The sequence below is a fragment of the Hoplias malabaricus genome, chromosome 5 (genome assembly GCF_029633855.1).
Source record: "Hoplias malabaricus isolate fHopMal1 chromosome 5, fHopMal1.hap1, whole genome shotgun sequence".
NCBI classification, from domain to species: Eukaryota; Metazoa; Chordata; class Actinopteri; order Characiformes; family Erythrinidae; genus Hoplias; species Hoplias malabaricus.
Window position 1 is genome coordinate 19,576,045 of NC_089804.1, and position 24,526 is coordinate 19,600,570.

At 47.0% G+C, this 24,526-nt stretch overlaps 1 protein-coding gene across 2 annotated transcripts; it reads left to right on the forward strand.

Annotated features, from left to right (window-relative positions):
* Positions 1-462: 462 nt before the first annotated feature.
* On the forward strand, positions 463-21,335 carry lmcd1 (LIM and cysteine-rich domains 1). 2 transcript variants are annotated; one of them, XM_066673202.1, is made up of 6 exons: positions 463-599; positions 5,308-5,396; positions 6,534-6,789; positions 12,101-12,445; positions 17,072-17,287; positions 18,189-21,335. In XM_066673202.1, exons 1-6 carry the CDS (start codon positions 573-575, stop codon positions 18,324-18,326), a joined length of 1,071 nt encoding a protein of 356 aa, XP_066529299.1. In that variant the 5' UTR covers positions 463-572; the 3' UTR covers positions 18,327-21,335. The 2 variants fall into 2 exon arrangements, with proteins under 2 accessions (XP_066529299.1, XP_066529300.1); XM_066673203.1 differs by lacking the exon at positions 5,308-5,396 and having other exon boundaries at positions 490-599; positions 18,189-21,334.
* The last annotated feature ends 3,191 nt before the right edge of the window (positions 21,336-24,526 follow it).

A 24,526-nucleotide genomic window follows, 5' to 3' on the forward strand; every position in this document is an offset into this window, starting at 1 on the left:
CTGCTGGGTTTGTAGTAATGATGTAGTAAACTAAACATCCATAAATACGGAGATATGTGTTTTTTTTTTAATTGGACAGTGATGATATATAAATACACATTAACACACATAAATAATGACCAAAAATTACCAAATCTCAAATTAATTATTAATTCACTATTAAAAATGTCCGAAATTAATGTTTTACTGACTTTATTTATTTACGATAAACGACTCTTAAAATTTTGGCTCAAATGGCGCGCCATAGCCTGAGGCTCAGAGACACAGGGGGTGATATTTTTTAAACATCCGCCCGTATTCCGTCAATTTCCCCCGTTTCCTGCGCCAGGATTGGCCAGTAGAATTCCCAGTCCAGCGCTATGATTGGTTGCTGCAGGCTTACAGCCAATCCCAGCGCAGGAGGGCGGGGTTTTGACGGAATTAGGGTGTGGAATAAAAACAAAGCGAGTAAAACCCGCCGGAGTCGAAGACCCTCAGTGAAACCGATGGAGCAGCGGCGGGGACAGAAACTCTGAGGAGTGAAGTTGTAGTTTGAAGTGTTTCAGCTGTGGAACTACTCCCCGCTAACCGCCATGGAGGTGATTCCAGGAATACAGAAGGTGAGAAACTAGCACGTTAACCGTTTTAAAGCCGTTCAGTCATTTCCTAATGTACAATTTTGAATCTGCTTTAAAAGGTAATTCAAACACATTCTCAACATTTCAGCGTTAAATTAAAAGCTTAAATATGTAAACAATGTCATTCAGAGCCGCTGATGGGGAATATTATGTTCAATAAAAATGTAATGACTCAGAAGTGAACACAGTGGTGGTGATAGGAACCCGACCTCTGAGGAGATTTACAAATAAAACTAAATTAAATTAAATCTGTTTGAAGTGATAGAGGAGTTCAGGTTATAGCTTGTTTTTGGAAAAAGGATGTTAAGATCCAGATGTAAAATGTATAAAAGCCTACGTCTGTGCTGGAGCCTTGGCGTTGAAGGTGGAGGTGTATATTGTTATTTGACAGAGACACGAGCTGCCATCAACACGACGTCTTTTCCCAAAAACACCATGGTTACTTCAGCAGGAGGATACCGTTGTACAGCGTGTGCAAACTGAATTGAACAACATAGATAACTTCTATTTCATAGGTCAACCCACATTCTAACAACTGGAAATGCTATTCGATGTAAAATGTTAGTTTAAATATAATTTCTGTCCTTGTCTCAGTACAGTGACGCTACAGAGACAGTGTCAGTGAATACTATTAGTGCTGACTCCTGTTTCAGCTCAGGTTTATTAAAATATCGTAACGGAACTGTGAGGAAAAAGGCACAACACACATTTCCGCTGTGGTGTAACACACAGAGTGAAGGTGAACCAACTCACTGACCCCTCACCTCTTTCTCTCGGCCTCATACTTAACCTGACAGGCCCATTAAAATACTTTCCTACGTCTCAGCAGCACCAGGCGGCTCTGTGACGTTCCCCGGATCCCGAAGGCCAGCGTCAGGGTATAAAGCCTTGTGTAGGGAGAAGCAAAACCACTGAGGTTTCTCAAATTCACACACTCTGAAGAGTCTCTGTTTTTATGTCCAGCTCTTCTCTGTGGGTGTTGGAGGGACTTTTATTACACACCTAGTTCCTACACTCACTGTCCTTCCTGTCCTAGATGTAGAGTCAGAGACAGTAGCTCGTCTGTCGCTGCACAGTGTGTGTCGGTCGTCCTCTAGTCCTTCATCAGTGACACAGGACGCTGTCGGCTGGATGTTTTTGGTCGGTGGACTGTTCTCAGTCTTGACACTGAGGGGTTTAAGAACTCCAGCAGCACTGCTGTGTCTGATCCACTCTACACCAGCACAACACACACTAGCACACCACCACCACGTCAGTGTCACTGTAGACAGAGACAGAGAGATTGTGCAGTACTGTCTGGCGTTTGGAAGCTGAGTTACAACAAGAAATAGAGTCATTCATGACCAGAGCAGAACGTCCTTTCAGAATTTTTTTGCAGCTCGTAAATAAGCAGAGACTTAAGTCTTGTTTAAAGGAGCTGGGCTTAAAGCGATTATCGTCTTTGTTCTGCTCCTGACGGATTCTGGGTGATGAATGACCACTTGACCCGTGCACTTCTCTGGAAACCTGAGCCTCGCAGCTGAGCAGAACCGTAAGTCCGGAGCTTTCCAAGTCGTGCATTAGTGTCAGTCAGGGGCTGAGAGTGTGAAGGGTGTGTTGTATGAGCTGTGAACACTGACTTGTCACATTCTTCATTCACTCTCTAACACACACACACACACACACACACAGAGTTGTTTGTACAGTGTGTGTATTAATATATATCTGAACTAGACCTAGTTTCATTTTCTGAGATATTTAGGATGTTTCTGAGGAGCTGTGTTTGAGGATAATTCACTTGCGAAAGGAAAAGGAAAGTAAAAGGAAATGGGAATTCCTAAAACCGGATTTTCAGACAGAGGACGATTAACATCCGAGCAGCAGACCGTCTGAACTCTTTTAAATCTTTTTAAATCTCACCTTTTTCAGGGATGTGTTACTGTCTCTAATCTGCAGTTCTTCCTTTTATTGTCTGTTATTTTACCTTTGTTTGTATTTTGTTTGTACTTCTGTCTCCTTTAATGTTTCACTTACGTTATATATTTTTAACAATTTTTCTGTTTTTACAGAGCTATATAAATAAATGATTATTATAGGTTTTCCAGCCAGCCCTGTCGCAGTAAAACTCTCCCCCCCGTCCACACACTCTTCCCCGCGTCTGTGTGTTCCCTGAAGTTGATATGTGAAATGTTGTTTTGTTTTGTCCTCTGTTTGTGCTGCTATTTATTCCTGATCCCTCAGCGCTGGATTTGTCCGTCACAGAGAGATGGATCAGACCGATCTGCAGATGTGAGACGCCTGTGAGCTTTTGTTTGTTGGTGACAGATGTCCTCAGAGAGAGAGAGTTAGAAATGACTTGGAGCTGTTATTACACACCTCTCCTTCACACCTCTCTCACACAAACCACGGGACACAGATCTCGTTGTGTACACTCACACGCTCTGGTAATGACTGCGAGTGTTAGGAATTCACACACGCACACACACACCTGTGGACAGCGTCTTCTTCTCGGTTTAGCTCTGTGTTAGTGCTCCGTCCTCCGTCCTGTGAGTGGTCACTGCGGTGTAGGTGCTGTGTACAGACTTGTGAGGCCTTTTTCAGTGCATGTTATACTATTCAGTCAGGACTCTCTGTGTGTTATTTATTACAGAGACCTCTTTCTCAGTCCATTGTCACACATTACATCACACAGCTCCTGCACTGAGTCTAATTCCAATGAAAAAGTGAGTTACGTCTGATGTATCTCCCCCACTGTTCTGCACTTCACTGAGGAACCTGCCTGTGTCACTGCGGAGGGCTTTGGCCTCGGTCCCGAATGAAAACAAACAGCTCAGAGGGCTGGTTTTGTAATTGAGGAGTCGCGCTGGAGCACTGTTTGTTGTTAAGGCTCTGGGGAAAAGAAGAAGGCATCAAGACTTGGCAGAGGACCTCAGAAACGCTGTTGTACACTTCTTCTGAAAGTGAGACAATGGTAGGTCGTACAGTCATCCCCTCAGAGGCCAAGTGAACGTGTGTGTGCTTGCAATGGTCGTTTAGTCACAGTCACATTAAAACAGTGTAATTCCTCTTTAAAAACACTGGCAGCTGTTTACATCACGTAAATGTCTGATGCTGCTGCTCTGGATATGACTCAGCCTTCGTCCACATCAGAAACCGGATCAGAATTGTAGTCACTCTGGAGAAGAACATCTGCTCCTGACCTGGTGGTGTGACCGTGAGGGCGAGGTGTTCCGTCGGGGTGAGAGGGAAGAAGGGGCAGGTCTGGGAGGCACTGACATCACCACCGCTTTCATGGGAGATTTGGTATGTTTGGTGTCATGGATGCGTGAATGTGTGAGTGTGGTGTTCTCTGACACAGTGTGTGTGTGTGTGTGTGTGTGTGTGTGTGTGTGTGTGTGTCCTGGCATGTCTGATTCACCAGAAGTGAGAGTAAGGATTTCACTAAGTTTTACAGACTGAGTAATATTCGCTCAGACGCTGCATGTCTGGGTTTTAGAGACGGACCCTGTCCAGTTATGAAAGACCCTCCACTTCACTGTCTTTATCCATTTCATTCTTTCATTGTCTACATCACACTCCTCACAGACAGTCACCCGGAGGAAACCCACGCAGACACAGGGAGAACACACCACACTCCTCACAGAGAGTCACCCGGAGGAAACCCACGCAGACACAGAGAGAACACACCACACTCCTCACAGACAGTCACCCGGAAGAAACCCACGCAGACGCAGGAAGAACACACCACACTCCTCACAGACAGTCACCCGGAGGAAACCCACGCAGACACAGAACACACCACATTCTTCACAGACAGTTACCCGGAGGAAACCCACGCAGACACAGGGAGTCACCCGGAGGAAACCCACGCAGACACAGGGAGAACACACCACACTCCTCACAGACAGTCACCCTGAGGAAACCCACACCGACACAGATAGAACACACCACACTCCTCACAGACAGTCTATGTATCTATGGAAGGTGCTACACAAATACAGATTATGATTATTATTATATATATGAACCAGAGCTTATTTTTGCTCATATCATTGTCCATTTTTATGGAGCACAGTTTGTCAGAAACCATAAAAGTACGTCTGTTTGAATGAATTTCAACTTCAGACAGGGTTTGAACTTCTGAAGGGTTTAGTCAGCAGTAAAATCTAAAAGGGTGGGGGGGCTCCTGATGTCTGCGGTGCTCTAAGTGCTGACCTTCATCAGTCGATTGTTGGTTTGATACCTGCTGATGCCCCAGCCGTCCAGGGCTTGGAGTTCTGACAGAACACATTTGGCCTTGGGTGGATAAGACGTGGGTGAGAGCTGATGTGATGGACCTGGGCAGTCGGTGTTCTCCTTCGGTGTGTTGAACTGTCCAGGGATGCTGCGTTATTAGGACTGAGAAAAGAAGGTGGTGGACATCACGTGTCTCCGAGTGAGAACGTGCTTGTCGTCACCCTCACGGTTTTGAGGACATTGTGTGTTGCTGGAGGAAAATTTGGAAGAAACACAAGTTTTTATAAAGGAAAGCTGTGTAATTTCTCAGTGCTCGGTCCTAGGACATAATAAACCTTGGACTTTAACGTTAACTAATTTAAAGCAGCTTTACGCAACGGGCCAAACGTCGAGGATCACTGAGTGTAGACCTTTCTCTTTGTTGCCATTCTCTGAATAATGAGTCTCCACTTTCCTCTGTTCCTTTCTTCCCCAGATGTCCGTGGGGCAGCCGCCAGCGGGACGAGGCGCGGTGTGTCTGACATGTAAAGGGATCTGCTCTGGATTCCAGCCACATTCCTGGAGGTGATTTATTCTCTCTGTTAAAAACGTAAAGAAAATGAGGGAGGGGGCTTCTTCGCGCTCCCCGCTCTTTCCCCTGATGTTTGTGGAATGCTCGGCCGGACTTCGCCACGAGTGTCGCCGCCCTTTCTGTGCGTCTCTGTTTAAATTCTCAAAGGCTTCAAAGTCGCAGCAAATTCGTGTTTTTTAAAGGTTATTGCCCTTGATCCGACGCAAGCTGAGCACAGCTAAGTGCACATGATGTCAGCTGTTGACAGTGGGGATGCAGTCTGTTGTGTTGCTCAGAACATTCTAGGCTCATTACAAAGAGAGTAAGTGTAAGAAATGTTTATTTCTGTTATTGCTGGGAAACAGATGACTGGTGTAGCTCGTTATATTTGTGGTGTTATTTATCTTTTCTGTTGGACACAATGGATGTCCTAGCGCTTAAGAACATTTCCAGTAATTTGGTGATTTAATGCAATGTATCACAGGAAGCAAACACACTGCACGATGCTGGAGTTGAATTGAATTAAACATATTTGAGTGAGAGGAGTTGGTGTGTTCTCCCCGTGTCCGCGTGGGTTTTCTCCGGGTGCTCCGGTTTCCTCCCACAGTCCAAAAACACACGTTGCAGGTGGATTGGCGACTCAAAAGTGTCCGTAGGTGTGAGTGTGTGAGTGAATGTGTGTGTGTGTGTGTGTTGCCCTGTGAAGGACTGGCGTCCCCTCCAGGGTGTATTCCCGCCTTGCGCCCAATGATTCCAGGTAGGCTCTGGACCCACCGCGACCCTAAAATTGGATAAGCGGTTACAGATAATGGATGGATGGATATTTGAGTGAGGAGCGCTGTGGTCCAGGAGGAGCTTGAAGTATATCCTCCTTGTTGCAGCGTCCAGCTCTCGCTGGATTCTTTCGTCGGCCAACGATCCAAGGAGCGTTTGAACCTCTTCAAAAGACCACGGCGTAATTTTACGAGCTGCCGTTGTGAGTCGGATAAAAACAAACATGATCTCTGCTGCAGCTGGAGATTTTACAGATGGAGAGTTGGTGCTGATCGTCTGCGAGGAGCCAGTTGTGACGGAAAACAGTGTAAAGTTGAACCTCTGAGCTCCACCGGTGTAAAAAGATGCTGAATGATTGTCTCTGTGTTCTCCGACAGAAAAGCCTGCACACAGTGCCACTGCAGTCAGGAAGACCACGCCCCCAGCTCCGACGTCGAGGAGGACCACAAGATGGGGCAGCTGCTGGCGGACTCCAAGTACGCACACCTCACCGCTAAAGTGAAGGGCGGAGACGGACTGAGGGTCTACAAACGCAACCGTATGATCATCACCAACCCTGTGGTGTCACGCAAAGACCCCACCTTCAACACCATCACCTACGACTGGGCCCCACCGGGCCTCACCCAGAAACTGGTAAGAGAACCTTACACCAAGGAACTTACGCCACCAGACAATACACAACACACTCGGGCCACTGTCTGTTCACACCCGCTCTGATCTGTATGAAATATATGAATAACTTAAATTGAAACCAAATTATCTTTAATTTAATCTTTAATTTAGGTCTCTCTACTTTCCAAAAGCCTCCAGATGAAGAGAGAGAGAGTGAAAGAGAGGGAGAGAGAGAGATAGAGAGAGGGAGATAGAGTAAGGGAAAGAGACAAAGAGAAAGAGAGAGAGGAGTAATGGAGAGAGAGAGAGAGAGTGAAAGGGAGGGAGAGAGAGAGTGAAAGAGAGGGAAAGATAGAGAGAGGGAGATAGAGTAAGGGAAAGAGACAAAGAGAAAGAGAGAGGAGTGACGGAGAGAGAGAAGAGACAGAGAGAGAGAGATGGGGGAGAGGGAGAGACAAAGAAAAAGAGAGAGAGAGAGAGGGAGAGCGAGTGAAAGAGAGGGAGAAATAGAGAGAGGGAGGTAGAGTAAGGGAGAGAGAGAGAGAGAGAGAGAGAGAGAGAGAGAGAGACACTGAAAATCCACTGAGAGACAGAGCTCGGGCAACGTCCCCCAGCCTCTCCTAACAGAGCGTAGTTAAAGGAAGCCGGCGTGGCACCCTGATGACGGGGGATTAGAAGAGGAGAGCCCATGGTGCTGTTACATAACGGGTGAGACAACCGGCCTTTGTTTCCCTGTCCAGGAAAGACACGGACCTCAGTCAGCGCCTGCAGTAACAGATCACAGCACATGATTGACCGCTCACACTCCTGATAATTATGGGTGAGAGGGACCTTAATCCCCTGTTGATCCCTTGGTCTTTAACTCGAGAGGTGGACAATTGCCCCAGGGGCAGAAGAGTGGAATGATGACCATAAAGGGGGTAACAACTAGGCCTGTCAACTGTTGCTGACCTCAGTGATGTCCTCCGTGTTTACTGTGTGTGTGTTTACAGAAGAATAAACACCACCAGAGCTTTAGCCGCTCGCTCTGATCTGTTCTCTGCTTTTCTCTGTTGTGGTGCAGTCTGTGGATTTGTTTTTTTTATTTATGTTTTATTTATTTAGGTTCTTTAAAGGCTAAGCACCACTTAATGGACCTCCATGAATATTCCACATTATTTTAGGTACTGACATATATAAGTATGAATTAAAATGAAAATAGCAGCTTAATTTGCTTTAAAACTGACAATTTTATTAAACTGACGGAAAAACCCGAGCTCGCTGCGGAAATTCTTGAACGCGACCGTGACGTCACTGGTGGACAACAGCTGAACAACGCCGCGGTAAAACACCGTTATGACTGACTGTTATGACAGTATCTAGCTAAATAACCAACATTATTCATGACAATAGCCTAGCAATAAGCTAAACTCAAATTTAGAGGTACCGTTATTCTTGTAAATGTGATCGAAGTCGAACTCGAATTCACCCGACACTATAAACCTCCATAATGCAGCTACGTAGCCGAGTATAATCTGAGCCCCCGAGTTTAGCAAGTCAAGCTAAGGTTAACTAACACCAACTAAAACAGGCGAAGTGAGTGTCCTTACCCTGTTTACCTCCATGTTACAGAGGCTCTTGAACACCTTTCGTTGGTGTCCTTACATGCCCATATTGTTGGAAAAGCGCCAGTGAAATGAGCTACAGATAACGGAGTGAGCGGATGGTCCTTTCCAAAGTGCGCGTTTAAAGTTGACAAATTTAGTCCATTTTCTGGATATTTTGGGATCTTTGGGCCATTTGTGCACAGATGTCCCACTGTACATTGAATGATTGCAGCCAAAAACAGCACACCTTTTTCTCAATTTGCATTAAATTAAGTGCAGCTTCTAGAGTTGTTGTCCACCATCTACGTCACAGGCAAGACGCCTATTAGTTTCCGAACACCGTTGGGGGGGATGGGGGGGTCAACGGTCTTTTAAACCTTATTCCTTCAATTAGTAAGAAATAACATTTCTTAAGTTTTCTGACTCTCAATAAACACAAGTTAGGAACTCAAATTCCACTATATTTATTTGACACTTTTTTCACTATTTTACAACTGTTCTGTTCCTCCAGCATGAGTCCTGTCAGAAAAGTGTTTTAATCGTCGCGACATTATGCTCAACACCAAACCCCTCCCACAGTAACACCATAAACCACGGTAATATTTTGAGACATTATGATGACGGTATGAAAAATGTGGACACCACACGTCCCTAATCTATATCTATAATGACCCTCCTGAAGACCCCCAGCCTAAAGTTTGTCAGGAACGTGGCGACTATCTAAGACTCCAACTGTGGAATGAAGCTGACCTTTCTCTATCACAAAGCCCTCCCTGTCACTAGTCCTATAATTATCCAGAGCTCTAATTCACCCCATACCGAGTGGTCTGTTGAGGGTGATGTGTGTGTGTTTTGGGTGGGGGTGCAGCCGCCAATTGCCCCAGTGGTGGGTCAGAGCGCTGGCCGTGAGCCTTCAGCTTTACTGTTCCGCTGTGGGCTGCCAGGAAGCGTGTCTGCTGTGTGCCGAAGCGAAGGACTTTCTTCTCTCAGGGGACTGTGGGAAGCCGAATTTTCAGCCCCTTGTCTTTTCCTGAAATCCTGTGGTGCCTCAGAGCTTTGTTCTCTGTTGTTGGTCTGGTAGGTCCACTGTGGAGGGATTTGGAATCGAGTGTGGCTCTGTTTAAAAAAAAACGATGGGGCATTATGGGAAGTCTAGTGCCTGTAGTGAATTTGCGTGGTATGGCTTGTGGTTCTCAGGGATCCTCTGTGATTTTAGTGGGGCACTGCAACATTTTACTGCAGTAACTTGTGTCTAATGACACCTCCCTTCAGTGGTTTTCTTTGATGTTGATGAAATGGTTTTCATGGTTTGGACAGTTTTTCAGAAGTTGTTTTTCAGACTTTACCCAGTGTGGATTTGAGAGACGAGTCTTTAGCATCTGCCTCAGAGACGAGTGTTTACGGTGGTCTCTGAATTAAAGGGTGGTATTAAATGATGAAGAACTGTAGCTCTGTTGGTCGTGACGCTGAGACTCTTTCACTGATGCTTTTCTTTCAGTGGACTCATGAATATCTGCGGTTATTTTAAACTATGCCTCATTATGCCACGAGCAGCAGTTGTGCTGATCAGAGGCCTGCGGTGCGGGCAGTATCCGCAGGCCTAGGCTCAAACCTGCCAGGAATTTAGCACAGAGGGAGGATAATAACACAGGTCTGGCTCCGAGCGGCTAAACCACCACCTGGTTTGAATGAGCTTATATAGAAACCACACCGCGCTGTGTTTGTGTCCAGCTGGATGAAGGGATGCTCCATTTTCCACTCATTTGGGGTTAGATAAGTGTTGCTCCTCAGCGCAGTGACAGAAAAGACTCTGTTAGCATCTGTTCTACTGCTGAGCAAGCAAAGCTTCTCTCTTTCACAGAAGGAATGAATTCCTGTTAAACTGTGCCTGTGGCGCCCATAATGTTGATGCACTCACTCAACAAGTCTCCCTCCCTAAATAGATGTTTGCTAAGAGAATGCTGAGCTTGCTTGGAACCGGCAAACCCCCGTTTCCCTCTGCGTCGGCCTCTGTGCTTGACGTGAACGTTACCGACTACAAACACAGCGTGTACAGTGTTACACAGACGTTTGGGCAGCCTCTGTGATACGATATGTTTTATATTTAAGTGAGAATATTAATGTATATCATCAGAGAGACGCCTTTTATATTTCATCATCAGCACCACTGACCGCACCGGAGCACTGTAGTTCTATAATCACACTCTGTTTCTCTGCTTACTCTGACTTTACATCTACAAGGTGAACCAATGAGGGAGGAGTATCTCACAGAGTGGACAGAGAGTGGACACAGGGTTTTAAAAACTCCAGCAGCACTGCTGTGTCTGATCCACTCTACACCAGCACAACACACACTAACACACCACCACCATGTCAGTGTCACTGCAGCGCTGAGAATGATCCACCACCACATCACACCTGCTCTGTGGGGGTCCTGAGCGCTGAGGAACAGGGGGAACGGGGGGTAATAAAGTATGCAGAGCAGCAGTGTGTAATTTTTGGGCTAGCTGGTGTATGTTGTCTGTGAAGGATGTAGACTGTCCCGTTTGTCTTTTCACTTTTGGGAATGGGGATGTTTTCCACAGTCCTGGGGCTGAGAGATGGAGCTGCATCGTAATTTGTCACATAATGACTGTGAAATGAGTCTTTAAGTTTATAGTAAAGCAGCAGTGTAGGGCATGGTCATAAAGAGGGTTTAAACAGTGTGTGTGTGTGTGTGTGTGTGTGTGTGTGTGTGTGTGTGTGTGTGTGTGTGTGTGTGTGCGCGCGCTGGGCTGGAACTCCTCTGGCTCTCCTGAATGAATGGATTGCCTGTTTTTATTTTTAGGAGCCCTTACCTTCTCAGATTAAGGCTCTTTGTGAGAAGCCGTTGCTGCGTGAATTACAGAGCAACTCTGGGGACGTCTGGGCTCAGGAGACCGTGTTTCTGTGGCGTTGGGGCCAGCTCCTTCCTAGGAGGCTTCACTGGATATTTTACAAATCCACAGCCAAATATTAAGGAGAGGTTCATTATATTAAACCACTGGGCTGAGGTTGTACTGGTCTGGTCCAGTTCCTCCTCCATACAACCGCATTACGGACATGAAAATACAGAACTAAAATCAAATCAAAGATTATTTACACATGGTATATGCGTAATACTTGGAATAGCTAGCGATTAAAAATGCTTCCGTGGAAAAAAAAAAAAATCAACATAAGATAGATTCACACATGAACTCCGGAAAAACTCTAGAGAAACTCTGAGGTATCGGATCCGGAAATGTCCCAGAGTTGTCCTTTCATACTTCCAGCACACAGTGAAAAGTGCTGCGTGCTTTAGGCCTGGAGCGGCGGATGTGCAGCGTGTTCAGGAGATACTCCGGAACATTTGTGGCTCTATTCACACATGCACTGACTCTGAATTCATACGGAATTTTACTTGGGCATTGGCCGGATAAAGTGTGAGTAAAGTCCAGGACAAATGTTGCAGGTGTCTGGAAACACCTGGAAGCGCCTGGAAGTCTTTAAAGCAGCTCCTGAATAATCTGAATTCAGCAACGAGGGATCCCGAGCGCTGCAGTGGGTTTGTGGCGAGGGGTGACGAAAGATTGGGTGGAACATGACATAATATGACAGTGGCTCAAATGTAATTTTAAAAAGCTAAAGTGGTGTTCACACAGCTCTGATTAAACCTGACCTGAATCCGATTGTGATTGAACACGTTTTCCTTTATTTATCTTATTCTTATGTGCATTTCTCCCACCCAGGCTATGCAGTACATGGATCTCCTCCTGGAGGAACGGAGGCCTGTAGCGGGCTCGGAAGGCGCTCTGTATCGGCGCAGGCAGCTGATGAGGCAGCTTCCGGCGTACGATCACGACCCCTCACGCTGCCACAGCCTGTCGGACGCCGAGGTGAAAGCCATGGCTGAGTTTGTGAAAAGCTATAAGGAGGAGGCTCTGGGAGTGGGCGAGGTGGCACTGCCCGGAGAGGGAGGAGCTGCCAAAGAGAGCACAGCCAAGCAGAAGAACGAGAAGGATTCCAAAGAGCCGCTACATCCAGAACCTACCACCAATGGAACCATGGAGGAGAACAGCAAGAAGAGCCAATGCGTAAGTCACTGTTCTCTTCAGTGCTCACTAGGACTGAAAAAGTGGGAAGACAAATTCCCATAATCATAAACTCCACTCCAACTCATCCCAGATGTTTTGGATGGAGCTCCATCACTCCAGAGAACACGGTTCCACTGATCTACAGCCCAGTGCTGGAGGACTTTATACCCATATAGAGAGCACTTGGCATTGGGCATGGAGATCATTAGCTCATGTTCAGCCTGGCCAAAAAATAATAATGAATTCTTCACTCACTGTCCATTTTATCAGCTCTACTTCTGCAACAACAGGCTGTAGTCCATCTGTTGCTCTGCATACTTTATGAGCCCCCTTTCACCTTGTTCTTCAATGCTCAGGACCCACACAGAGCTAAACATACACAACGAACGCGGAGAAATAAGAGCACTGAGTAAAATCGGAGAAATCAAGAACAGAGAAGAAAGAGAACCGAGAGAAAACTGCTAAAAACCAGACTTTCCGCTCCTCGCTTCTCACTGCTGTGGAGCAGAGGCCCGTTCTCAACAAAAGCTGGGACAGGGCTGTTTAGACAGGGGGAGAAGAGCGCTGTATTGTTTGAACCTTGTGGTATTTTGACTGAAACATGTCACAGACAGGGCTTTATAAACTTGTGTTAAAGGCATGTAATATATCCATTTTAAGAAACACAGGAGAAGAAATCACATGAGATTCACACCCTTACCTTAGGACTCATGCTTTTTATGTCTGGTAATACACACACACACACACACACACACTCACACATGCTCTTTGTCCTATTTTGATTTGAGCTGAGCAGAGAAATGCAGGATCCATATTTTGTAAAGACTGGAAAAACGCTTAATTGCTTCAAGATTGTGTGTGGGTTAGATCTGTTCCCCACAGTCTGTCTGCCATATCCCTCTCCCTCCGACTGCCCCCTCTCCTGCTTTATCTGTCTCCATCCATCCATCACTCTCAGAGCAAACCGCCAGTGTCGTGATGTGCATCTCAAAACTCTTCCAAGGAACTGAAACACAGCCAGCACTCTCCCTCGGCCTGTGATTCAGACTTTAATTAATGCCATGTTCGACAGCGCTCTGGGAGTTAAAGCATGCAGCAGCACTAGACACATTTATTACATCCGCTTCAGTGAGGAACTGTGTGTTTCGCTTCATGCACATCAGAGGAGAGCAGCAGCGCAGGAAAATCATGCATCTGCACCTCCGTACTCAGTGGACTTTACAGAGGCCAGTCCCTAATCTTAAATTAGTCCAAAATACAGGTGCGGATCTTTGGGGGCCACCTACAGTTTTCTCATTATCCACTTCTGCTAATCGAGGCTGATGTTCACAGTAATCATCTGCAGCTGCTTTGCAACAGGCATTTGAAGATGTGGGCGGCACGGTCACACAGCTCCAGGGGCCTGGAGTTTGTGGGTTTGATTCCCGCTCCGGGTGACTGTCTGTGAAGAGTGTGGTGTGTTCTCTCTGTGTCTGTGTGGGTTTCCTCCGGGTGACTGTCCGTGAGGAGTGTGGTGTGTTCTCCCTGTGTCTACGTGGGTTTCCTCCGGGTAACTGTCTGTGAGGAATGTGGTGTGTTCTCCCTGTGTCTGCGTGGGTTTCCTCCGGGTGACTGTCTGTGAGGAGTGTGGTGTGTTCTCTCTGTGTCTGCGTGGGTTTCCTCCGGGTGACTGTCTGTGAGGAGTGTGGTGTGTTCTCTCTGTGTCTGCGTGGGTTTCCTCCGGGTGACTGTCTGTGAGGAGTGTGGTGTGTTCTCCCTGTGTCTGCGTGGGTTTCCTCCGGGTGACTGTCTGTGAGGAGTGTGGTGTGTTCTCTCTGTGTCTGCGTGGGTTTCCTCCGGGTGACTGTCCGTGAGGAGTGTGGTGTGTTCTCTCTGTGTCTGCGTGGGTTTCCTCCGGGTGACTGTCTGTGAGGAATGTGGTGTGTTCTCCCTGTGTCTGCGTGGGTTTCCTCCGGGTGACTGTCTGTGAGGAGTGTGGTGTGTTCTCTCTGTGTCTGCGTGGGTTTCCTCCGGGTGACTGTCTGTGAGGAGTGTGGTGTGTTCTCTCTGTGTCTGCGTGGGTTTCCTCCGGGTGACTGTCTGTGAGGAGTGTGGTGTGTTCTCCCTGTGTCTGCGTGGGTTTCCTCCGGGTGACTGTCTGTGAGGAGTGTGGTGTGTTCTCTCTGTGTCTGCGTGGGTTTCCTCCGGGTGACTGTCCGTGAGGAGTGTGGTGTGTTCTCTCTGTGTCTGCGTGGGTTTCCTCCGGGTGACTGTCTGTGAGGAGTGTGGTGTGTTCTCCCTGTGTCTGCGTGGGTTTCCTCCGGGTGACTGTCTGTGAGGAGTGTGGTGTGTTCTCCCTGTGTCTGCGTGGGTTTCCTCCGGGTGACTGTCTGTGAGGAGTGTGGTGTGTTCTCCCTGTGTCTGTTTGGGTTTCCTCCGGGTGATTGTCTGTGAGGAGTGTGGTGTTTAATAACGACTGCTACTGTATTTTATAAACAGTTGCAGTTTTGTAAGAACGAATAAATAAACTCCAGAGGAGTTTGGAAGTAAAAGATGTGTACGTCTGTCACTATGGGGTAAGGGAGATGGGGGTGTGACGGCAGAGAAAGTTTGGGAACCACTGCATTAGAGAAACTGTTAGAACCCTTCTCTAAAAGGCGCTGCACAGAATCATCTACAGCATGATGTTCATAGTGATATAAAGAACCATTTCCCTTAATAATCAACGTCATCTTTTAGAAACCCGTGTGTTCCCATGGCGTGTCCTTATTGGAGTCTTCCAGGTCCTGGGCTTCATTAATCACTGTTTCTGAGGGAAGGAAGAGAATGGAGTGTATATTAAAAGCCTCCTGCGCAGACGGAGCAGGATGAGTGTGTAAATGAATGCTGTTGTGCTGGGGCTGGTTTACGACCTGTAAAAATCTCCCTGCTTCTGATTCGGTTGTAGTGTAGATGACAATCTCTGGAGTTCCTGTTGGTTTTCCGCTTTTTGTTCTACCCAGGGGGCTTGGCTGTACACAGATGTTTACATCCCGTGTAGATCAAGAGTTATTGGAAACACATGCAAATGGCCGAGGGCCAGGGACCGAGGTTCCTACAGTCAAAAGTGGAGCTGGGGGATAAGGTCAACATTGTTCCTGAAAAGGCACACTGTGTAAGCTGCAGTAAAACCAGGAGTCTGTGCTCTGTTAATTATCTAACCACTAAAGCCCAAAGAACAGAGTCACAATGTCGTCTCTGAGCAACTCGACTGTATTCTCTAAATAAAACCACATTTAGAATCTGAAAAAACAGGTGACGGAGGCGAGTTTCCCACTGAGCTCCATCGCCGTTCCTTTGCTGACACAGTGTAAGCATTTGGGAACTGAGGAGACTCAGTGCTGCAGCTCGGCTAGTGGAGGTTTGGCCTGTCCTCTCTCTCTATGGTGTTCTCCTGTGTAATACATTTTCAGGTTGTTTCCTGATGTCTTGGTGTTTCAATACTATTTTCTAAGCGTTATTTAAAAGCACACTTACGTATTTATTCATGTTTACAACAGACCCCTTTTCCTGCAGCACTCTGAACCTCTGGGCTGAAATATGGAGGTGCACAGTGTGTAGCATGAAACGTGATACTTTTACATATTGCTCACTGTTTTCTTTAACAATGACCTCTTTTGTTGAACGCACGTGTGAGTTCAGAGCCTTCACCCTCATTTGTCCTTGCTCTGTCTCTCGTGGCGTAGAAGGGGCTCGGTCTGTAAAAGCGCTCTACTGCACTCACATTTCCTCAATTTGGCAGGCGCTTCCCACGCAAGCTGTGTCTCTTTCTTTTCCTTTTTTGTAGTAGGTTCTTAAATAGAGAACAGAGCTTTCAGAAGAATACACAGCACCCCTTCTTCACGTTAATCACATTCAGCCTCAGACCGCGTGCTCTAAGACCCCACCGAGACATTGGACGTGTTTGTCCGGTGGTAAACGATATATTTACCTGCGCTGATTGAGGTTCCTCAGCGTCTGTGGTCAGCGTGTGTTCTCGTTTCTTTGTGGCTTTCACGAACGGTCTGAACGATGGCGAGGTTTTGGGACGTTGTTTATCAGGATGTCCGGACTGGGATTAGAGCTACAAACAAGCAAACAGAGGTTCACCTGTTTTACCTCATGCTGCTGAACAGCTCATGCTCACGTCTCCCCCGTGGCTGCGCTCAGGAGAGGAGGGTGGCTGCAGTCTGATAATAATTAAACTAGAGCCACATCTGCGCTTGGTTTTTGTTTTATTGTACCAGGAACGCTCGGTTTGGGGCCTGTGGGTTATGGCCTCACGAATGTGGCTTGGATCATGGCTCTTGAGCTTCAGGAGAGACGAGATGTAAGTTCTGCGCTGTAGCGGGTCGTAGTGGAGGAGGATGGAGGGACGGAGTCTATGAACTAATGTCTTCATACGTCACTCTGGAGAACACAGTTCCGATGTTCCACTTCTTTTTGTTTCTGTTGTTTTAGATATTTTTAATCAATGTTTTTGTTTTAAATGTAAATGATCAGGCTTTTTACGGATCTCTGTGAAGATTATTGCTCTGTTAAATGAATTATACTTTATTTATGTATTTATTTTCTTTTAAATCTCTCCCACTCTGACTTTTTGACGGTTCCTGTTTCTGTTCTCTGCAGAGCTGCAGTGGCTGTGGTCAGTTGACGGCGCCGGACAGTCCCGTGGTGTACGCAGAGAGAGGGGGATATGAGAAGATGTGGCATCCCACGTGCTTCGTGTGCACTGAGTGTGGTGAGGCTCTGGTGGATCTGGTTTATTTCTGGAGGAAAGACACACTCCTGTGCGGCCGTCATTACTGCCAGAGCCTGAGACCCCGCTGTGCCGGCTGTGACGAGGTGAGCCCTCCCTCTCTCACTCACAGCCTTTCATTGCACCAGCTCTGTGACAAATCACAAGACAAATCAAAGATGAGACTCTGTGAGGTCCTTGTAGGTCTACGAAACAGCCCCCGTGAACGAACGAATCAGAACGAATCGAAAGAGTCATTTCAGGAAAGCGAGTCTAACAGTATTTTGGAATGCCTGCTTTTCTCCGTCCAGTCAAATCTTGATGAATAACATCACATTCTGCCGCTGTTACCATCTTGTTTCACTCAGAATATGTCATGGTAAAGAAGTAAAATGTGTTCTGACTTTCGTTTCATGTTCACTTTAACTCCCTGAGTCTGAAAGGATGTGTAGCCACCAGAACGCCCCTTCTGAGAGTAAACATTTCTCAGAATGGAGGACTGTCTGCCCCTGAGCTCAGACCTCAGCATGGATTGGTATCTGCTTTGACTAACTCCAGAGCATCATCTGATTCATACTCATACAGGCATGTGAATATTGTACAGAAGGTTGGGCGGTGTAACAGTAATACCATGTACTGCTGCATTTAAAAAAGTGGACGGTGTTTCAAAATCAGTTGTTCTGTTCCTCCAGAACCAGTCACTGAAACCTCCTCTCTCTCAGAAATGGCTTTTTATCGCCAACACGTGTCGGTGTGCACCGTTGGAAACTGTATGAACTCAGTGTGTAAACGCTGTGAACTGCACAGCACCAAAAACCCTTCACTTGAGTTGGTGCTCACAGATATAAGGCTTAGCAAGAGCCCAACCGTGCACAAACCACATAAATAATAAAACTCACATGTGAAATATCTTTGGAAAAGTTCATTAAAAAAACTTGGAGCCAGGTGCTAACACCTTTTCTTCTCTCTCTCTCTCTCTCTCTCTCTCTCTCTCTCTCTCTGATGCAGCTCATCTTCTCTGAGATTTTCCATCAGGAGCCAAACGGACAGTTCTGGCACAAGGAGCACTTCTGCTGCTGGCGCTGTGGTCAGAGCCTCCGTGTCCAGTGCGGCTGCAGCAGCCGTCACCAGTCCAAACCAGTTTGACTCGGCGCAGACAGAAACCCAAACACAAAGCGCTCAGTCAAACCCCTGCTCTTAGATCCTGATTTTAACCCTTAGACCCCGCCCAGTTTTTAAAACCTGAGATTGCAGAATATTTTAAAGCACATCCTTTCTGTAGGTGACGAATATGAAACAATGTTATGGCATGGACTTTAACTGTGTTATGAACTAGAGTTTGTATTGTGTAGATGCCTGCGTGGCAAGGAGTGGGGAAACAGTAAATGACGTGGGCTTAATATTATTTAATGCAGAAGATTTGCTTTTACTGAGCACGTATGTGAATGACAATTGACAAAAGCTGTCGTCCAGAACGACTAACAGTTTTAACCCTGTGATAGGAGCCGGCGGGTGTGGTGTTAGGTGTCTGTTGTGTTGATTCCTGGAACAATAATCTTCTTTTTAAAGGACAGCGGTGTTATCCTCTACACTGACCACCAAAGTATGAAGGTGTGCTGCTTCAAATAAGCCCTAGAACCATTCAAATTCAGTTCCTTTCATCTCACTGTGGAACCACACCTGAACGCAGCAGTGAGAAAACACAAAGCCTTTGCTTTCCACAGCTTTTCTGTAAGAACTCACACTCCTTCTTAGTGCACCACTGAGAAGTGGTAAACAGAACGACCCACGCCCTGGTGTTTAGACGAAAACACGCTGCACTAATGCGTCATGCGCTGATATAACGCCCTCCTGGGCTTGACTTGGCGTGATCTGCAGGGTGGAGCACTGTCAGCGCTGGTCTTCAGGGATGCCCCGGATCCTCTGTGTCTGGACACTATAGTTATATATACGTTAACACATTAGAGCTCATAGCTTCGGCCAGATCCAGAGTGCTTGCCTGGGTCTTGTTTTCTGAAACCGAAAGTGAGTTGGAGCTTCAAGAGCAGGAGAGAAGCAGAGGCTTTGTTAATGGAGCAGGAGGAATGAGTATTTGAGGATGGACTAGGGCTGCATTTGTGGTGGACTGCGCTCCCTGTTTTACGCAGTGAAGGCAAAAGTATGACTCTTTGGCTGCTTCACTTTAGCCACAGCTCCCCTTTGGGCCAGATTTCAGATCCTTGGCCCATGTTTGGCCCACACAACACGTTCCAGTGCTGCACCGGAGCCACGTGAGCCAACAGTGAGACAGATTTGGCCCTGACATGTCTGCTATCGGGGGAGTGTCACTCATTAGGTCAGGGGTCACTCTTCAGATGACGGTGTGGTGCGATTGGCTCCACTGTTTGAAGAGACACTGCACGGCTGAGAAAGATCCAGATTCACGTTACTCCACACAGCTATTAGCACATTAATTCTGACTGTTTTAAAAGGTGGTCAGTGGGAGGTGGAGGTCCTCAGCGGAGCCAAAGTGTTCTCCTCTGTTCTCCGCGAGCGCAGTGATCCGTCTTGAGTTTGGCGAGCGGCCGGTTGCTGGCTCTGTCTGAGAGACAAGCCAGATCCGCTGTAATCAAGCATTAGGTAAGAGTTCACAGAGCGATGCCTGGACGACTGAGTCATATCTGAGTGTGTTTGTAAATAAAGGACCGTCCTGAAGTTTATGGCGTGAAACCAGAGGCTTGAGCTGGGTGGAGTAATCCGCCTGCTTTCAAGTGGAAATCGGATGCTAGTTTTATTTAAGGAGGACATGGTCCACCTGATTGTTTTTACTGGAAGTGAACGAAAGCACGGACGCTGTGGGACAGCTCTGGGAGTTTATTATGAAGCAGTTTACAGGTGTCTGTTGGTGCGGGGTGCGAGCTGAACCTCTGTGGTGACCCCTTACCTAAAGGGGGCCGAATGTGGTACAACAACAAAACGAGGGTTAAACGGTTTGGCCCCGGATGCCATTTGACTTTGTTCATGAGGTGCATCCTGGTGAGAAACACATCTGTAATCATTAAACCACTAACGCGAGAGCACAAGGAAACCATGAGTCCACACAGAACACCGGCCACCGATGGACACGAACCCTCCTGACACTCCTCTGGATGATGTCCTCGTTACTCATCTTCATTAGAGTTACGTAAAGGTGCCGCGAGTGTAGGTCTTGGACCTGAGTCTAAGGCGGATCTGTTTGGAGTTCTGGGAGAGTAATAGAGTCCTGTATCATTTATCCGCGGCTGTGAATGTTTGTCCAGATGTTTCAGTGCAACATTAAAGAGAAAAGACTTGTAGCTCTGGTGTGAAAAAGTGACAGCTGTGTGAGGTTCCCGTAAATGACGGTCAGAGTTAGGAGAGTGTATGTGTGGGGAGAGTGTGTGGAGAGTGTGTGTGGGGAGAGTGTGTGGAGAGTGAGTTTGAAGAGAGTGTCATTTTGTGGTTTTTTAGGGAGTTTGCCTGCTCTCTGCTGTGTGGATTTGATTGCATTCCCACTACTAACACTGTTCATCCTTCTTGACTCCTCCACAGCCCAAAGCTGGGGGGCGCTGTGTTCCCCTCGAGACGGCACCGCGCACTGGAGGATGAGTGTGAACCTTTGAACAGTTTAAAATACTCACATCACTAATGAGAACTGTCTGGATTCTGAGTGTTTTACATGATGCTTGTGTTTATGCTGATTTCCTTCTGAACTCTCGTGAACTCTCGTGAACTCAAGTGTGGAAGTGAATGTGGAAATGAGGAGGTAGAAGTGCTTTAATAATTGTGCACCTCACTTTGATCAGAACTGGAAGCTCTGTGTTGTTTTTGTGATTGTTTTTAGGAGTGAAATATTAAACAGACCATAAAATCATAATCAGAATTGTTTATTTTTTGCACTGACACCATGGACTCCGCCCAGAACCAGGGATTTATTATTGTTACAAAACCAACTGGAACCCTGAGCTTTCTAAAAAAAAACTGATGACGAACTTCAGCCAGAGTTTCTTGTCTCTGTCTCTCTCTCTCTCTCTCTCTGTCTCTCTGTCTGTCTCTCTGTCTGTCTCTCTCTGTCTCTGTTTGTCTGGCTGTCTCTGTCTCTGTCTCTCTCTGTCTGTCTGTCTCTGTCTCTCTCTCTCTCTCTCTCTCTCTCTCTCTCTCTCTCTCTCTCTGTCTGACTCTGTCTCTGTCTGACTCTGTCTCCCTGTCTGTCTGTCTCTGTCTCTGTTTGTCTGGCTGTGTCTGTCTCTCTCTGTCTGTCTCTCTCTCTCTCTCTCTCTCTCTGTCTGTCTCTGTCTCTCTCTGTCTGTCTCTGTCTCTGTCTGTCTGTCTGTCTGTCTCTCTCTGTCTCTGTTTGTCTGGCTGTCTGTCTGTGTCTGTCTCTCTCTCTCTCTCTCTCTCTCTCTCTCTGTCTGTCTCTCTGTCTCTCTGTCTCTCTCTGTCTGTGTCTGTCTCTCTGTCTCTCTCTGTCTGTGTCTGTCTCTCTGTCACTCTGTCTTTGTCTGTCTGTCTCTGGCAGTCATTCTGTCTGTCTCCTGATCGGTCTCTTGGTCTCTCTGTTTGTTTGTCTCCTTGTCTCTCTGTCTATCTCCTGGTCTCTCTATCTGTCTCTCTGTCTGTCTCTTGGTCTCTGTGTCTCTCTCTCTCTGTCTGTCTGTCTGTTCTATCAGAACCGTTTGGACTCAGACGCTGTAGTGAGTTCTGTTGGAGTGGATGTAGTGGTCAGTGGAGGAGGAATGTGGCTCTGAGGCTCATTTGCTGAGAGACTGATGTAAGTGTCAGAGCTGGAATGCGTTTCTCTCTGAGAAGGCGTTTATCCCGTAATAAATCTGAGAGCAGTTTGTGTCGGAATGTGTCTAAACCACTCCTTTAGTCCGTAATGACCTCCACTGACACTGCGCTGTGCTGTTTGTTTTAAAGCGGCATTCGTGGCGTGGAGCTGAGGGTTTGTGCTGAAAGACGAGCAGTAGATGAATATTTTTATGCTTTTCATGTTTTAAATCTCTTTGTTTCAGACTCCTCTGTCTCGCCCTGTGTCTCAGATGTACTTTCTGAATGAACTGAATAAATATTTGTGTCGTGTAAAACTTCCCTGTGGTTTCTCTGTTCACTGTGTGTTGATCATCTCAGGGTTGTTTATTTAAAACAGTATTTCACCATAAATCTTCCACTACATATTATTTACTGTATTCTTTGTGTTCTGAGGCACAGAGCTTCATCCTCAAGCCGTTTGAAGGGGCTCATGATTTTGTGTTTTTTCCATCAGTCAAGAGTTCTCACTGCAGCAGACGGCATCAAATAAAGACTGGTTTATTTCTGCGTAGATCCATGTTTATGTTTCGATGCAGAGAAATTGTGGCACACACAAGTCTGAAGATTTAAAGTGGACACCCCCAGGACATTCTTAAAACAACCTGAATATCTTTTATTACTATTATAATATTACACTATAATACACTACACTACTATTAGAACAACACTAAACCTCTGTGAGAAGGGCGTCACAGTGGAGCAGCAGGTGGTGTCTCTGTCACAGCTCCAGGGGCCTGAAGGTTGTGGGTTCGAGTCCCGCTCCGGGTGACTGTCTGTGAGGAGTGTGGTGTGTTCTCCCTGTGTCTGCGTGGGTTTACTCCGGGTGACTGTCTGTGAGGAGTGTGGTGTGTTCTCCCTGTGTCTGCGTGGGTTTCCTCCGGGTGACTGTCTGTGAGGAGTGTGGTGTGTTCTCCCTGTGGCAGTGTGGGTTTCCTTCTGGTGACTGTCTGTGAGGAGTGTGGTGTGTTCTCTCTGTGTCTGCGTGGGTTTCCTCCGGGTGACTGTCTGTGAGGAGTGTGGTGCGCCCAGTGTTTCCGGGTAGACACGGGTCCCACGGCTGCCCTGAACTGGATAAGGGTTACAGATGCATAAAACTGTGGGCATCTAAACTGCAGAAGCATGACCTTTTAACCATGATGTAATCTTCTAAATGTCTTGTGTGCTGTTATCAATTCCTCTGCAAAGGTGAGAGCGGGGGAGTGTGGGATGACATCACTGACGGCGTGTTGCAGGTTGTTAGCTTTATGACATCATCATCTTCTGTGGGGCCAGATCGCCTGGACTCGGGCCACTTCCTGAGCGCTAATTGTTTTTAATCAGATAAACCGAGGATGGCGTGTGTGTGTGTGTGTGGCTGCTTGCTTGGACACGTTCTTCCTCCAGATGTCTTCAAGGGCTAGTAACAGTTCAAAAGATTGAAGCTCAGGGCATGAGAAGTGGACACACCCAAGGCTTTCTGTCTGGAGGTCTTTCATTTACCAGCTCCAACCTCGCTCCAGTTCACACACCGACACCAAACTTAGGAAACTATTTATAAACAGCTTACAGAACAAATCTGAATATTTCATGTTAGATGTCTTCAGTTTGATCAAAGAAAACAAACCAAGTCTATGCAATGATAGGATATTCATTCATTCATTCATTGTCTGTAACCCTTAGCCAGTTCAGGGTCGCGGTGGGTCCAGAGCCTACCTGGAATCATTGGGCGCAAGGCGGGAATACACCCTGGAGGGGGCACACAGACAGTCACCCGGAGGAAACCCACGCAGACACAGGGAGAACACACCACACTCCTCACAGACAGTCACCCGGAGGAAACCCACGCAGACACAGGGAGAACACACCACACTCCTCACAGACAGTCACCCGGAGGAAACCCACGTAGACACAGGGAGAACACACCAACTCCTCATAGACAGTCACCCGGAGCAGGAATCGAACCCACAACCTCCAGGTCCCTGAAGCTGTGTGACTGCGACACCTACCTGCTGCGCCACCGTGCCGCCCATTATAGGATATAAATAATATTTAAATACCACTGACCATGCAGGAGCCCTTTGTACTCCTACCACCACTGCTGTGTCTGATCCACTCTACACCAGCACAACACACACTAACACACCACCACCACGTCAGTGTCACTGCAGCGCTGAGAATGATCCACCACCACATCACACCTGCTCTGTGGGGGTCCTGAGCGCTGAGGAACAGGGGGAAAGGGCGGTAACAAAAGTATGCAGAGTCACAAGTCAGTTTAACGAGAGTCAGAGGAAGGTAAAGGAAGGAAAGGTGTGTGAGTGAGAGCTGAGTGAACTGACTCTACAGTGTGTGCTCGGCTGAATCTTACAGTTTTTCATTGTGGGGAGAAAGGCAGGAATCTGATTTCACGGCTGTTGGGCGGGTGCCACTGGCAGCTCTGCTGCTTCCTGTGACAGAATTTCTATTTGAGGAAAATCTGAACGGCAAGGAGTAACTCCACAGTGTTTACATAAGCACTGCAAATATTCCAGATATTTCATATGATACATTCCCTGCCC

Excerpts from the sequence above, each read along its gene's own strand:
- lmcd1 (XM_066673202.1), top strand. The coding sequence starts at position 573 with ATGGAGGTGATTCCAGGAATACAGAAG. Across the intron at positions 600-5,307 it reads TGATTCCAGGAATACAGAAG|ATGTCCGTGGGGCAGCCGCC; the intron begins GTGAGAAACTAG and ends TTTCTTCCCCAG. Across the intron at positions 12,446-17,071 it reads ACAGCAAGAAGAGCCAATGC|AGCTGCAGTGGCTGTGGTCA; the intron begins GTAAGTCACTGT and ends TGTTCTCTGCAG.